General features: G+C 58.0%; 2 protein-coding genes across 2 annotated transcripts in view; one reads left to right on the top strand and one right to left on the bottom strand.

Moving 5' to 3' along the window:
• The window catches only part of LOC144279333 (alpha-1B-glycoprotein-like), a 118,968-nt gene that overhangs the window by 19,468 nt on the left and 87,112 nt on the right, over positions 1-12,388 (bottom strand). The gene's annotated exons all lie outside the window — the stretch shown is intronic.
• Positions 4,582-12,201, top strand: LOC144279237 (alpha-1B-glycoprotein-like). Its single transcript, XM_077840727.1, has 5 exons — positions 4,582-4,617; positions 4,810-4,845; positions 6,698-6,982; positions 11,543-11,665; positions 12,170-12,201. The coding sequence occupies exons 1-5, from the start codon at positions 4,587-4,589 to the stop codon at positions 12,199-12,201; spliced, it is 507 nt and encodes a 168-aa protein (XP_077696853.1). The 5' UTR covers positions 4,582-4,586.

The following is a 12,388-nucleotide window of genomic DNA, read 5'->3' as shown; positions in this document are numbered from 1 at the left end:
ACACAGTACTCCAGATGAGGCCTCACCAATGTCGAATAGAGGGGAACGATCACATCCCTCGATCTGCTGGCAATGCCCCTACATATACATCCCAAAATGCCATTGGTCTTCTTGGCAACAAGGGCACACTGTTGACTCATATCCAGCTTCTCGTCCACTGTAACTCCTAGGTCCTTTTCTGCAGAACTGCTGCCGAGCCATTCAGTCCCTAGTCTGTAGCGGTGCATGGGATTCTTCCTTGCTAAGTGCAGGACTCTGCACTTGTCCTTGTTGAACCTCATCAGATTTCTTTTGTCCCAATCCTCTAATTTGTCTAGGGCCCTCTGTATCCTATCCCTACCCTCCAGCATATCTACCTCTCCTCCCAGATTAGTGTCATCTGCAAACTTGCTGAGGGTACAATCCACACCATCCTCCAGATCATTAATGAATATATTGAACAAAACCGGCCCCAGGACCGACCCTTGGGGCACTCCACTTGATACCGGCTGCCAACTAGACATGGAGCCATTGATCACTACCCGTGGAGCCCAACAATCTAGCCAACTTTCTATCCACCTTATAGTCCATTCATCCAGCCCATAATTCTTTAACTTGCTGGCAAGAATACTGTGGGAGACCATGTCAAAAGCTTTGCTAAAGTCAAGTAACAACACATCCACCACTTTCCCCTCATCCACAGAGCCAGTTATCTTGTCATAGAAGGCGATTAGATTAGTCAGGCACGACTTGCCCTTGGTGAATCCATGCTGACTGTTCCTGATCACTTTCCTCTCCTCTAAGTGCTTCAGAATTGATTCCTTGAGGACCTGCTCCATGATTTTTCCAGGGACTGAGGTGAGGCTGACTGGTCTGTAGTTCCCAGGATCCTCCTTCTTCCCTTTTCTAAAGACACCGGGGCTTTTCCACAGGGTCTCCCTGGTTCAAATCTCCAGCCTGCTCAAAGGCAGTGCGGTGGCATCCACATCCCCCCCTCCTTAACCAGGGGCAGCAATTTAGTCTCGAGGTTCTGGCCCCCCGGGGTCTATCCCCACTCACCCCTGGGGGGTCCCCTAGGCCTCTCCGCTCCACCACTGCCAGTTCATGCTGCTGCTGCTTCTGCAGCTCTTTCTCGGGCTCTCGCTGTCTCTCACAGTCCTCTTGCTCTCTCGGACTCAGCTCCAATCCCGTCCGTCTCCGATCCCCCGATGGGGAACCCGATCGTGAAGACCCCCAACTGGTTGGGGACAGGAGTCTTGGGGATGCCTGGCTCCCACTCCAGCTGCTCCCAGATCCTGCTATAGCCCCATTTGGGGTCAGGAATCTGTTCCTTAGAGCGGTCATCCTCCTCCAGCTGCACGATTAACTGTGCTTTGGTGAACTTTCCAATGTGCAACCCTCTCTTTTTGCACAGGGTTACAATGTCCTTCTTAAGGAGACGGTGACAGGCCATCACTCCGCTCTTCCCAAATTGTTGTGGACTCACAGGCCAGTGTGCTCTCAGCTCCCCACGGTTTCCAGGGAGAACTGCTCGTGTGCCAGCCCTTCTCAAGGTCACCACCTCTTTGCCAGGGTCGAGCTGCAGACTCCTCCGCCCCTGGGACTGCTCATCGCAGTCCCCAGAGGGACCCCATTACTGCACAGTCCTTCTCGCTGGTCACACACTCCCAGGGGTTAACCGCCCCCCGAAACCGCTCCTCTCTGAGCCTTCAGCACGCCTGGTCCTCATCAATCCCCCTTCGTTTTACTGCTCCCCAGTCACTTACTGTAGGAAGCGCCATCCGCGGGGTACAGTACATCCCGCCGCTGCCACCAGTTGTCACGGAGTCCCCAGGCCATGCTCTGGAACTGCTCCCTATGAAGCCAGTCAGGACTCTGGGACAGTCTCGTTTCTGTGAGCAGCCTGTCTTCAGGACACACAGCTCACCCGGCTTCCACCTTCCTGAGTCTGACCTCGGAGCATTCAGCATCCTCTGCCCCTCTGTGCACTTCACACAGAGAGTCCGCCCAGGTGGGGTCTTGGGGAAGCCAGAGGGTCCTGCCCCACAACTTCGCAGTCAGACGTGACTCTCAGCCAGCCAGTAAAACAGAGGTTTATTAGGCGACAGGAACATGGTGTGACGAAGTGGGACTGTTCTTAATGTTTCCTCTGAATATTGTGGGGGTGCCTCAGTTTCCCCTATGCAGTTCTTAAGTATCTAGGTGGTGGGACAAGGGTGTACAATCACTGCAGAGCCCTAGAGGGCAGGTGTGTGCAGGGGTCTGGACACAGAGAATGGCCAACACCCTGTTTCCTGGCAACTGGTGGCCTGGGCCCTTCCCCCTTGCAAGGTGAGAGCTAAAGGATTGGAGAACAAAGGAATCAGGTGACCTCCTGGCCCGGAAAAGGGACAAAGCCCAGAGGAGGAGGGGCTGGAGGGAGTTTCAGTTTGGGGCTGGCTGGGGACATGGAGTCAAGGGCAGACGTGGTTGTCTGGCTCACTGCCCCCCAAAATGGACCCAGCTGAGGGGTCCTGTTCTCTGCACCTACAAGCTCTGTGTTAGACCATGTTCCTGTCGTCTAATAAACCTCTGTTTTACTGGCTGGCTGAGAGTCACGTCTGACTGCGAAGTTGGGGTGCAGGACCCTCTGGCTTCCCCAGGAGCCCCGCCTGAGCGGACTCGCTGTGGGAAGCGCACGGAGGGGCAGAGGACGCTGAATGCTCCAAGGTCAGACCCAGGGAGGTGGAGCCGTGTGAGCTTTATATCCTGAAGACAGGCTGCTCACAGAAAGGAGACTTCCCCAGAGTCCTGCCTGGCTTCATGGGGAGCAGTTCCAGAGCATCACCCAGGGACTCCGTGACACATGGTCTAAAACAGAGCTTGTAGGTGCAGAGAACAGGACCCCTCAGCCGGGTCCATTCTGGGGGGCAGTGAGCCAGATAACAACGTCTGCCCTTGACTCCATGTCCCCAGCCAGCCCCAAACTGAAACTCCCTCCAACCCCTCCTCCTCTGGGCTTTGTCCCTTTCCCGGGCCAGGAGGGCATCTCATTCCTTTGTTCTCCAGCCCTTTATCTCTCACCTTGCAGGGGGAAAGGGCCCAGGCCATCACTTGCCAGGAGACAGAGTGTCAGCCATTTATGTACACTGGCCCTTTGTTCTGCAATAATTATACCCCCTTATCCCACCACCTGGAGACCAGAGAAATGCATAGGGAAAACTGAGGCACCCCTACAGTGTTCAGAGGAAACATTAAGAACAGTCCCATTTCATCACAGGGACATAGGGAAGGGGGCAGAAAGAGGGGGACAGGGACATGAGGGGACATGGGATGGTGGGACATGTATGGGGCAGGAGATATAGGCCAGGTAGCTGACGGTCCCAATGCGTGAATGTTGGGGGTTGGGGGTGAAGGCTAAACAAGCTGGGGAGCCAGAGCTTGGGCATCTGCTGCGGGTGTGGGGGGAGTTTCTCTTGAGCTCTGTCCCCGTGATCTTTCCCTCTCCCCATTCTGGGGTGCTGGTTGGCTACCCTCCACCCCAGTGTCCCTTTTGCAGCATCCTGAGGTGAGCTCTGCCCTGGGCCCTGAGATGCGCAGACCCACTGCCCCGCGTATGGGATCGGGAAGGGACATGGGGCCTTTCACCTCTAGGGGGCTGGCTCAAATCTGTGTCCTTTTCTCTTAGCACTAGACCCCACCCCCCAACCAGAGCCAGGAGAGAACCCAGGAGTCCTGGCTCCCAGCCATCCCCACCCCCCAATCACAAGACCCCATTCCCCTCCCAGAGCCGGGGTATAGAACAGGGTAGGTGCCGGGCATCAGGTTTACACAGAATTTCACTGGCAGTAGCAGAAACAGGAAGCGAGCGCCGGCTCTGGCCCGACTTCCCCTTTCCCGGATTTATCCACTGCTCCTTTATCAACTCAGGATCCACATTTACTCCTCCCTCCCCTGCTCACGGGGACCAGAAACCACAACCCCCCACCCCCCTCAAACCCCCCGTCATGTCTCTGTGCCACATCACTCAGCTAAGAACGGCGTGTGCAGCGATGGTACCTGAGAAGGAGGTTGGCCCGGTCCCTCCACCCTCATGCTCCAGGGCTGGGCCTGGGCCCAGCTGGGTCAGGAAGGAATCTCTGTCCTGCTCCTTGGGAGAAGGTTTCTTTGTGGGGGGCACTGTGTGCGGGGGGGGGGTAGAAGCCCTCCTCTGCTCTGAGCTGCTGCTCCAGGGAGGCTAGACGGGCCTGTTGGAAAAGCTCAGGGCAGCCTGGACACCTCTTGACACCTCCTGAGATTCCCCTGTTCCCAGCTGGTCCCCGGACTGGGCAACTCCCATGTGGGGCTGGGTTCTGATGAGGGGTGGTGTGGGACCAGGCAGCTGCAGGAGGGGATGTGGTTTCCTAGGTGTTGCGGGGAGCTGGCTTTGCTCTGACTGCGGTAGATTTGGGCTGGAGATTGCAGAGAAACCACCTGATGGGAAGAAAGGGGCCGAGCGCATCACGGGCTTCCTGGGGCTGCAGCCCCCGGCGCAGTTCCAAATTCCGCTCGCACTCGGGCCTCAGCTCAGTGGAGCTCAGCACTGGGGTGTTGGTGGCAGCACTGAGGGGCCCCCCACTGCCCCCAACATGGCGTCTGCTCTCACCGTCCTCTTCCTCGGTGAGTATCGGAGACAGCCAGGGCGTGTGTCCATGTGGGGGGTGGATCTGAGACCAGGGCGTGTGCTCATGGAGGGGAGATCTGAGACCAGGGCGTGTGCCCATGGCGGGGTGGGGTGGGGTGGAAATGAGACCAGGGTTTGGGATCCAGTCGCTCTGGGATCTGGTCACTAACGAACTGTCTCCTCTCCAGGCTGCTGGCTGGCCGGTCACAGCGGGGCGTGGGGAGGTGAGTATCAGTCTGGGGGGAGAACAGTAACATCAAGGATGGGGGAGGGGATCTGAGTCCTGAACCTTACCCAAAACTCAACACAAACTCCCCCTGGGCGCTCAGACCCGTCCCAGTTCTTCTCTGCCCCGCCCCACCAGGGAGTAACGAGGAGCCGACCTTGGCTCCCGGGGTCTGACAAAGCAGATGGGAACCATCCACTGGTTCAGTGTCCTGCCCTGCCAGATCCCCTCGGGGTAACCGAAACGTTCACGGTCAGTGCAGCCCTGGGGGAGAACCCCCCCAGATCAGCCCCCGCCCCAACACGTCCCTCCCCTGCACTCACAGCCGCCCACCCCGCGATCCCAAGGCCTGGGGAAAGATGGGTCTCTGCACTGTTGGGACGCTCAGAGCCAGGATCTGCCCTGAGCCCAGCAGAGGGGACAGAGTCACTGGGGGGTTCCCAGCCGGGGGAAGAAGCAGCCACTGGACATTCAGGGCTGAGGGAGGGGGGATCCCTGCCCCCAGCGGGAGCTGCAGAGCAGGGGGGCCTTTCCCAGGTAACACATCAGTTAGGGGGTGACGGTTGGAGCTGAAGGTTATAAACCTCAGTGGATAGGAGAGACTTGCACAGTCCCCTACAAGTCAGGGGTGGTGCTGTGTGTAAGCGGGGGAATGGTCCCCCTATTTCCTGGGTTATACCCGCCCCGGTGGGATTGGCTAGAGAAAGGATCTGAGTCCTCGCTCCCACTCCCTTTACCCAGCGGCCTGCCTGATCTCAAGGGCTCCCCTTCCTCCCCCCAGTGTGGCAGAGTCCTCGTAACCCCAGCAAGGCTGGGCCCCAGATTCCCGGGGGGCTCAACCCCCAACCTTGTTGTGGTCACTTCAGGAAGGGGTGAGGGTGTCCCCTCTCCCAGGTGCTCTCTCTGTGCTGGACGCTTCCCTGACCCCCTGATCATTACAGACAATTTATTACACAAGAATCAATTTTTAAAAATAAGGAAAAAAATGGGGAAGGTGAAAGGAAAACCCGTCACCCCGCTCTGTGGCCCGGGGACGTCACAGCCAGCGTCTCTGGGCTCCGGTGGCTTCAGCTCCGCTCCCAGGACAGGGCTGCTCTGTGGGCTGCTGCGTTGACTCTGCTCCCAGCACGGACCTCCTCCCCGGGCTGCTGTTCTGGCCCCTCTGGCTGGCCCGGCTCTGGGTGCTCCCAGCTCAGCTCGGGCCCCTGCTTTCTCCTTAGCTCGGCCCCCCTCTGTCTGCCCCAGGCGATTCCAGCTCACCCAGAGGACGGGACCCCCAGGATTCCTGACTAGCCCGCTGGCCCTGGCAATCAGGCTCACCTGGAGCGTTGGCCTCTCCCCATTGTTCCTGGGACTGTCGGTCTCAGGGTCCTGGATTCCCATCGACCCTTCCCCTTGGTGCTGGGAGCTAGCAACCAAAACACCCCGAGTGAATGTCAGTAAGGGGACAACAGTCCCGTTACATGTGCACAGAACCCAGGAGTCCTGGCCCACATCCTCCTGCTCTCCTGCTTGGACCCCAAGCCCCTCCCAGAGCCAGGGACAGAACCCAGGAGTCCTGGCTCCCAGCCCCCTCCCAGCAGAGAAGCCAGGGCGTGAATGGACCCCTAGAGACTGGACTGGCCTGTCACCCGCTAGGGAGCAGAGCTTTGAGCCCCCAGGGGTTGCTCCATGTCTCATGCTGTTAATGCAGGGCTCAGAGGAAACTGTGGGCCCCTGTGGAAAGGCATCCAGGAAACCGTCCCCAGGGCTGCCGGGTCTCACCACCCATGGAGGCCACGTGGTGAGGACGGGCCCCAGGACTGGGTGACGGGGCCTGCGTCTCACGGCCTGTCTGCTTCCCCCTGCAGAGCCCAGCTACCCCAAACCCAGCATCTCCCTGAGCCCCAGCTGGGGGGTCTCCCTGGGGGGAGCCGTGGCCGTCTGGTGTCGGGGGCAGCACCGGGGCGTGCGGTTCGTGCTGAATAAAGAGGGACGCCGTTTCCAAACTGTGGCTTCGAAGGGGTTGGAGGCTGTGTTTCCCATCAGCAACGTGCGCCGGGAGGACCGGGGGAGCTACAGCTGCTCCTATCAGAACAGATTGGAGCCGTTCGCCGTGTCGTCCCCCAGCGACCCTGTGGATCTGGCGGTGAGAGGTGAGGGGCCCGGCTCGGCGTCCCCGTTCCCAGCCCCACCCCCAGTCCGACCCTCACGGGAGCTCGGTGCTAATGGGATGCTCAGAGCCAAGCTCTGCCCTGAGCCCTGACCCCGCAGTGAGTCGCTATTTAATCCCGTGATCCCCTCCCCACTGTTCTCCTGGCGCGGCCACAGACTCTGTGTTGATGGGAGCACATCGCGGTTTTCAAAAGTGTCCTTCTTTGTCGGGGGGCCTCAATCTTGGGGGATCTCAGACCAACTGCCCACAAACCGAGATGCCCACAGTTAGGGGAGACCTCTGCAAACACTGGCCTCAATAGCACTGGATCCCTTGTGTTGGGGGAGCATGTAGGGCCCCTGCCATGGTCAGGACCCCTTTGTGCCCAGCACTGCATAAACACAGAGTGAAGAGACTGTCCCTGCCCCTGGGAGCTCACGAAGGAAAGTGAATCTGACTGTGACTCAGTTTCCCCCTGTAGAATGGGGATAAAGATGCCTTGATGCCTCCCAGAGGCTGACTTCCTTCCTGTGTGGGGCTCAGGCCCTATAGTGCCAGGCTCCAGCGAGCAGCCTCTGAGTCGCCCTGTGCTCATGGTAGGGGGGGATGCAGTGAATGAGGCAGGGGCCACATGGCGTATGAGGACCCCAAGAACTAGGCAGCCGCGGCTCCATGTGTGTGGGACTGGGAGCCCAGGTCACAGGGCCAGGTTTCTGGGTCAGGGGGACTCTGGGATCTGGGAGAGAATCTCTGCCGGGGGCCCCTGGATCCGCCCATGCCAGGGCCAGACGGGGAATCATCAAAGATTAGGGTTGGAAGAGACCTCAGGAGGTCATCTTGTCCAACCCCCTGCTCAAAGCAGGACCAAGGCCAACCAAATCATCCCAGCCAGGGCTTTGTCAAGCCGGGCCCTAAAAACCTCTAAGGATGGAGATTCCACCACCTCCCTAGGGAGCCCATTCCAGTGCCTCACCACTCTGCTAGTGAAATAGTTGTTACGGGTTGGATCACAGAAACCCCCTTGGGGCTCCCAACTGATGTGCCAAGACTACTTCTGCCCCTGCCCTCCTTGCCAGCTTGGCACTCCAGAATCCTGCCTGGCTGCGCCAGACACGCTTGCCGGGCCAGAAACACAGACCCAGGTCTGAACCACGTCCCAAAAGCTACAAGCTTAACCGAGAGCAGCTTACAGAAGTGTTCCTGTCTTTAACACGCAGATGCCCAACTCCCAGTCTGGTCTAAACCCCAAATAAGTTGGTTTTACTCTGTATAAAGCTTACACAGGGTAAACTCATAAATTGTTCACCCTCTATAACACTGATCGAGAGATATGCACAGCTGTTTGCTCCCCCTCCCCCCAGGTATTAATACATACTCTGGGTCAATTAATAAGTAAAAAGTGATTTTATTAACTACAGAAAGTAGGATTTAAGTGGTTCCAAGTAGTAACAGACAGAACAAAGTGAATTACCAAGCAAAATAAAATAAAACACGCATGTCTATGTCTAATCAAACTGAAGACAGATAAAAACCTCACCAGTTCCAGGAAGCTTCCTTTTACAGACAAATCTCCTTCTAGTCTGGGTCCAGCTATCACTGCCATCCCCTGTAGTTACTGTCCTTTGTTCCAGTTTCTTTCAGGTATCTTTGGGGGTGGAGAGGCTCTCTCTTTAGCCAGCTGAAGACAAAATGGAGGGGTCTTCCAGAGGTTTAAATAGACTTTCTCTTGTGGGTGGAGACCCTCTCCTCTCTCCTATGCAAAGTCCAGCTACAAAATGGAGTTTTGGGGTCACCTGGGCAAGTCACATGTCCACACGTGACTGAGTTCCTTACCAGCCACGCCACATTCCTGGGAAAGCCCAGATGTGGACTGGCATCTCCAAGTTCATTGTTGGCTTAAGGGCTTCTTGATTGGGCACTTACTGAGAACAGTCCTTTCTCAAAAAGAAAAGGAGTACTTGTGGCACCTTAGAGATTAACTAATTTATTTGAGCATGAGCTTTCGTGAGCTACAGCTCACTTCATCGGATGCATACCGTGGAAACTGCATTAGACATTATATACACACAGAGACCATGAAACAATACCCCCTCCCTCCCCACTGTCCTGCTGGTAATAGCTTATCTAAAGTGATCATCAAGTTGAGCCATTTCCAGCACAAATCCAGGTTCTCTCACCCTCCGCGCCCCCCCCCCCACACAAACTCACTCTCCTGCTGGTAATAGCCCATCCAAAGTGACCACTCTCCCTACAATGTGCATGATAATCAAGGTGGGCCATTTTCAGCACAAATCCAGGTTCTCACCCCCAACCCCATACACACACAAACTCAATCTCCTGCTGGTAATAGCTTATCCAAAGTGATAATAATAAATCGTGCTCAAATAAATTGGTTAGTCTCTAAGGTGCCACAAGTACTCCTTTTCTTTTCGCAAAGACAGACTAACATCGCTGTTACTCTGAAACCAGTCCTTTCTCAGGAAGCTGACCAACTGCTTCACTAAAACCTACTCAGAATCAAACAAGTATGCAGCCAATACTCGTAACTTCGAATTCGATAAGGACACATGCATACAAATAGGATGAATAGATTCAGTAGGTCATAACCTTGACAGAGATACATTACGTGGCATATGTAGCATACAACACATTCTAGTTATGTCATATATACATTGACAAGTATATTTTCATAAAGCCTTATGGGGGCACCCTCACAATAGTGTTTCCTAATATCCAAACGAGACCTCCCCCACTGCAACCTGAGACCATCGCTCCTTGTTCTGTCATCTGCCCCCACTGAGAACAGCCCAGCTCCATCCTCTTTGGAGCCCCCCTTCAGGGAGTTGAAGGCTGCTATCAAATCCCCCCTCACTCTTCTCTTCTGCAGCTGGAGGCCGGGGCTGGGTGGGTGCCCGGGTCTGGCTCTCACAGCCTGTCTCCTGTGCGCAGATCCCAGCTTACCCAGACCCTCCATCTCTCTGAGCCCCATTGGGGTCACCGCCCCAAGGGCAAACGTCACCATCCGGTGTCAGGAGCAGAGCCGGGACGTGAGGTTCTTCCTGCACAAGGCTGGAGACCTGAACCCGCCGCGACACATGGACCCTGCTGGGGCCGGGGCCGAGTTCCACATCCCCACCGTGGGCCAGCAGAACGGAGGGAACTACAGCTGCAGCTACCGGCCCCGATCAGATCCCTTCGTCTCCTCGCAGCCCAGCGACCCCGTGCAGCTGGTGGTAGCAGGTGAGGGGCCCGGCTCCACGTCCCCGCTCCCAGCCGGACCCTCAGACGGTCGGCACCCAGAGGGGATGCTCAGAGCTTTGGGCAGAGCCTGGCTCTGGGACTCCCGTGGACAGGGAGCGCGGACAGTGTCACTGGGGGGTTCCCCAGGCAGGGGGGAGCAGCAGCAGCTGCTGGAGGTTCACAGCTGAGGGAGGGGGATCCCTTTCCCCAGGGGGAGCTGCAGAGCCGGGGCCTTTCCCAGGGGATGCTCCCCCAGCTGCCCCCGCACTGGGGATGCACAGAGGAATCAGGGCCCAGGGGCTGCCCAGCCAGCTCCATCCCCAGCCACAAACCCCCCTCCCTGGGACTGACAGTAACGAGTGATGCTAAGTCACGGGCAGAGTTGGATTAAGGTTTCCTGGGGCCCTGGGCCAGAGCAAGGGGGAGTCTCTCCCCACCTTTTCACCTGCCCTCCCTCTCCTATACTGCCTCCTCGGCCTGCGGTCCCGCCCACAGCCCCAACCCTTTCTGTCCCTTCCTAGGTCCCGACCCATTCTGTCCCCCCACTGCAGCCCCGCAACCCATTTGCTACTTTCTGCCCCCCCAAACTGCGGCCACGAGAACTCTGTCCCCCGACCCCGGCCCAGGGTTGCGGCGGGGAGTGAGAGTCCAGTGTGGGACCAGGGGAGAATCTCTTGAGTCACAGATTATGGGGCAGCTTCCTCCAGCGGTTGCCCAGGGGGACGGATGGAGGCTGTTCTCAGGAGCAGTGACTCCCCTCCCCCCCCCGCCGATGGATTTGGGAGGGGAGCGAAGCCTCCTGCTCAGACACGAACCCACCCCGCTAACAGGGCAGCCGGAGGCCCCCTCTGGGGGCAGCTGGGCCCATCAGTGGCCATGGGGGTGGTGCCCTGGAGGTCCCTGTGAGGCTGCCAGGGGCAGCCAGCATGGGAGGCGGGATACCAGGCTAGATGGGCCCGTTGGCCTGAGTCAGTGTGGCCATGAGGTGAAATGCCTTAGAAATGACAGCCAGGCTGGATCAGACAGCTCCCCCAGTGCCGTGCTGGGGCAATGGGGCCAGCTCTGACCGATGGGGTGAACGCCCCCTAGTGAGCCCCCCGCCCACTGCAACCCAGTGCCCCCTAGCACTACAAATCCCCCAAATCTTGCTTGATCTGACCCCACTTGATACCCTGGGGCCCCCGCAACATCCTCCCCATAGAATTTTTTCCTGGTTGTGCCCTGCGGTGTCCCAGCCCCTTGGATGCTGCCTGGGGTGGGAGGTGCCGGGGGGGAACAGACCAGCCCCTCCCGGCACTCATGGCCTGCTGCTGTTTCCCAGGCGAATCGGGACCTCTGGCACCTCCGTGTCTGACCAGCCACATCATCGCCGGGGCGAGCGCGGCAGCCGCCGGCCTCCTCCTCCTCCTGGTGGCCTTCCTCTGCTTCCGAAAAACCCGAGCCAGTAAGTGCCCCACCCAGAGAGGAAAGGGTTAAACCTACCACTAAGCAGGGCGGGATGGCCTTACGGCTTGGATGGGGGGCGGTGCTGGAAAAGCCAAGGAGTGGGGTGGGGGCTCAGCAGGGGGTTCTGCTGCATGCGTTATCCCTGTACACACACACACACACCTGTCCCACCCCAGAGGGGTCACATCTCAGCACAGGCTGAGGGGTCCCCATATAACCAGTCCTCTTGCCCCACCCCAGAGGTGGCCGCATCTCAGTGCCGGGCGAGGGGTCCCTTTAAGAGCCACCGACACCATGCCTGGTACATGGGGTGCCAGGGGAGCCGACCTATGGATCAGGTTTGTTATAGCGAGTCACTAAGGAGGGAGGATTAGGGACAGGAAAAGCCCCCCAAAGTTAATCTGCCCCGCTCCGGCCCATGCTACAGTGTTGTGCTGCCCCGTGTTGGGACCGGGGGATCCCGATCTGCTCATGGGGGATTCTGGTTTGTGTCCCTCTGCAGGAAAAGGAGCTGCACCGAGACCCAGCAGGTAGGAACCCGGCTCCTCCCCCTCCCAATCAACCTGCCGGGGTCACAGGGCTCCTGGGTTCTCTCCTTCGTCTGGGAGGGGAGTGGGGGTCTAGTGGTTACAGCAGGGAGGTGTGGGTGTGTGTGTTGGGGGGGTGACCAGGAGTCCTGGGTTCTAGGGAACTGGGTTCAGTGTGAGGCAGGGTGGGGGGC

The sequence above is a fragment of the Eretmochelys imbricata genome, chromosome 23 (genome assembly GCF_965152235.1).
Source record: "Eretmochelys imbricata isolate rEreImb1 chromosome 23, rEreImb1.hap1, whole genome shotgun sequence".
Classification (NCBI taxonomy): Eukaryota; Metazoa; Chordata; order Testudines; family Cheloniidae; genus Eretmochelys; species Eretmochelys imbricata.
The sequence above is the reverse complement of the archived record's forward strand: the minus strand, read 5'-3'. Positions and strand labels throughout refer to the sequence as shown.

What these genes read in the sequence shown, in the direction of transcription:
- LOC144279237 (XM_077840727.1), top strand. Translation starts at nt 4,587, where the DNA reads ATGGCGTCTGCTCTCACCGTCCTCTTCCTCG. An exon ending in TCTCACCGTCCTCTTCCTCG is followed by an intron (nt 4,618 to 4,809) that starts GTGAGTATCGGA and finishes TCTCCTCTCCAG; the next exon opens with GCTGCTGGCTGGCCGGTCAC. An exon ending in TGTGGATCTGGCGGTGAGAG is followed by an intron (nt 6,983 to 11,542) that starts GTGAGGGGCCCG and finishes GCTGTTTCCCAG; the next exon opens with GCGAATCGGGACCTCTGGCA.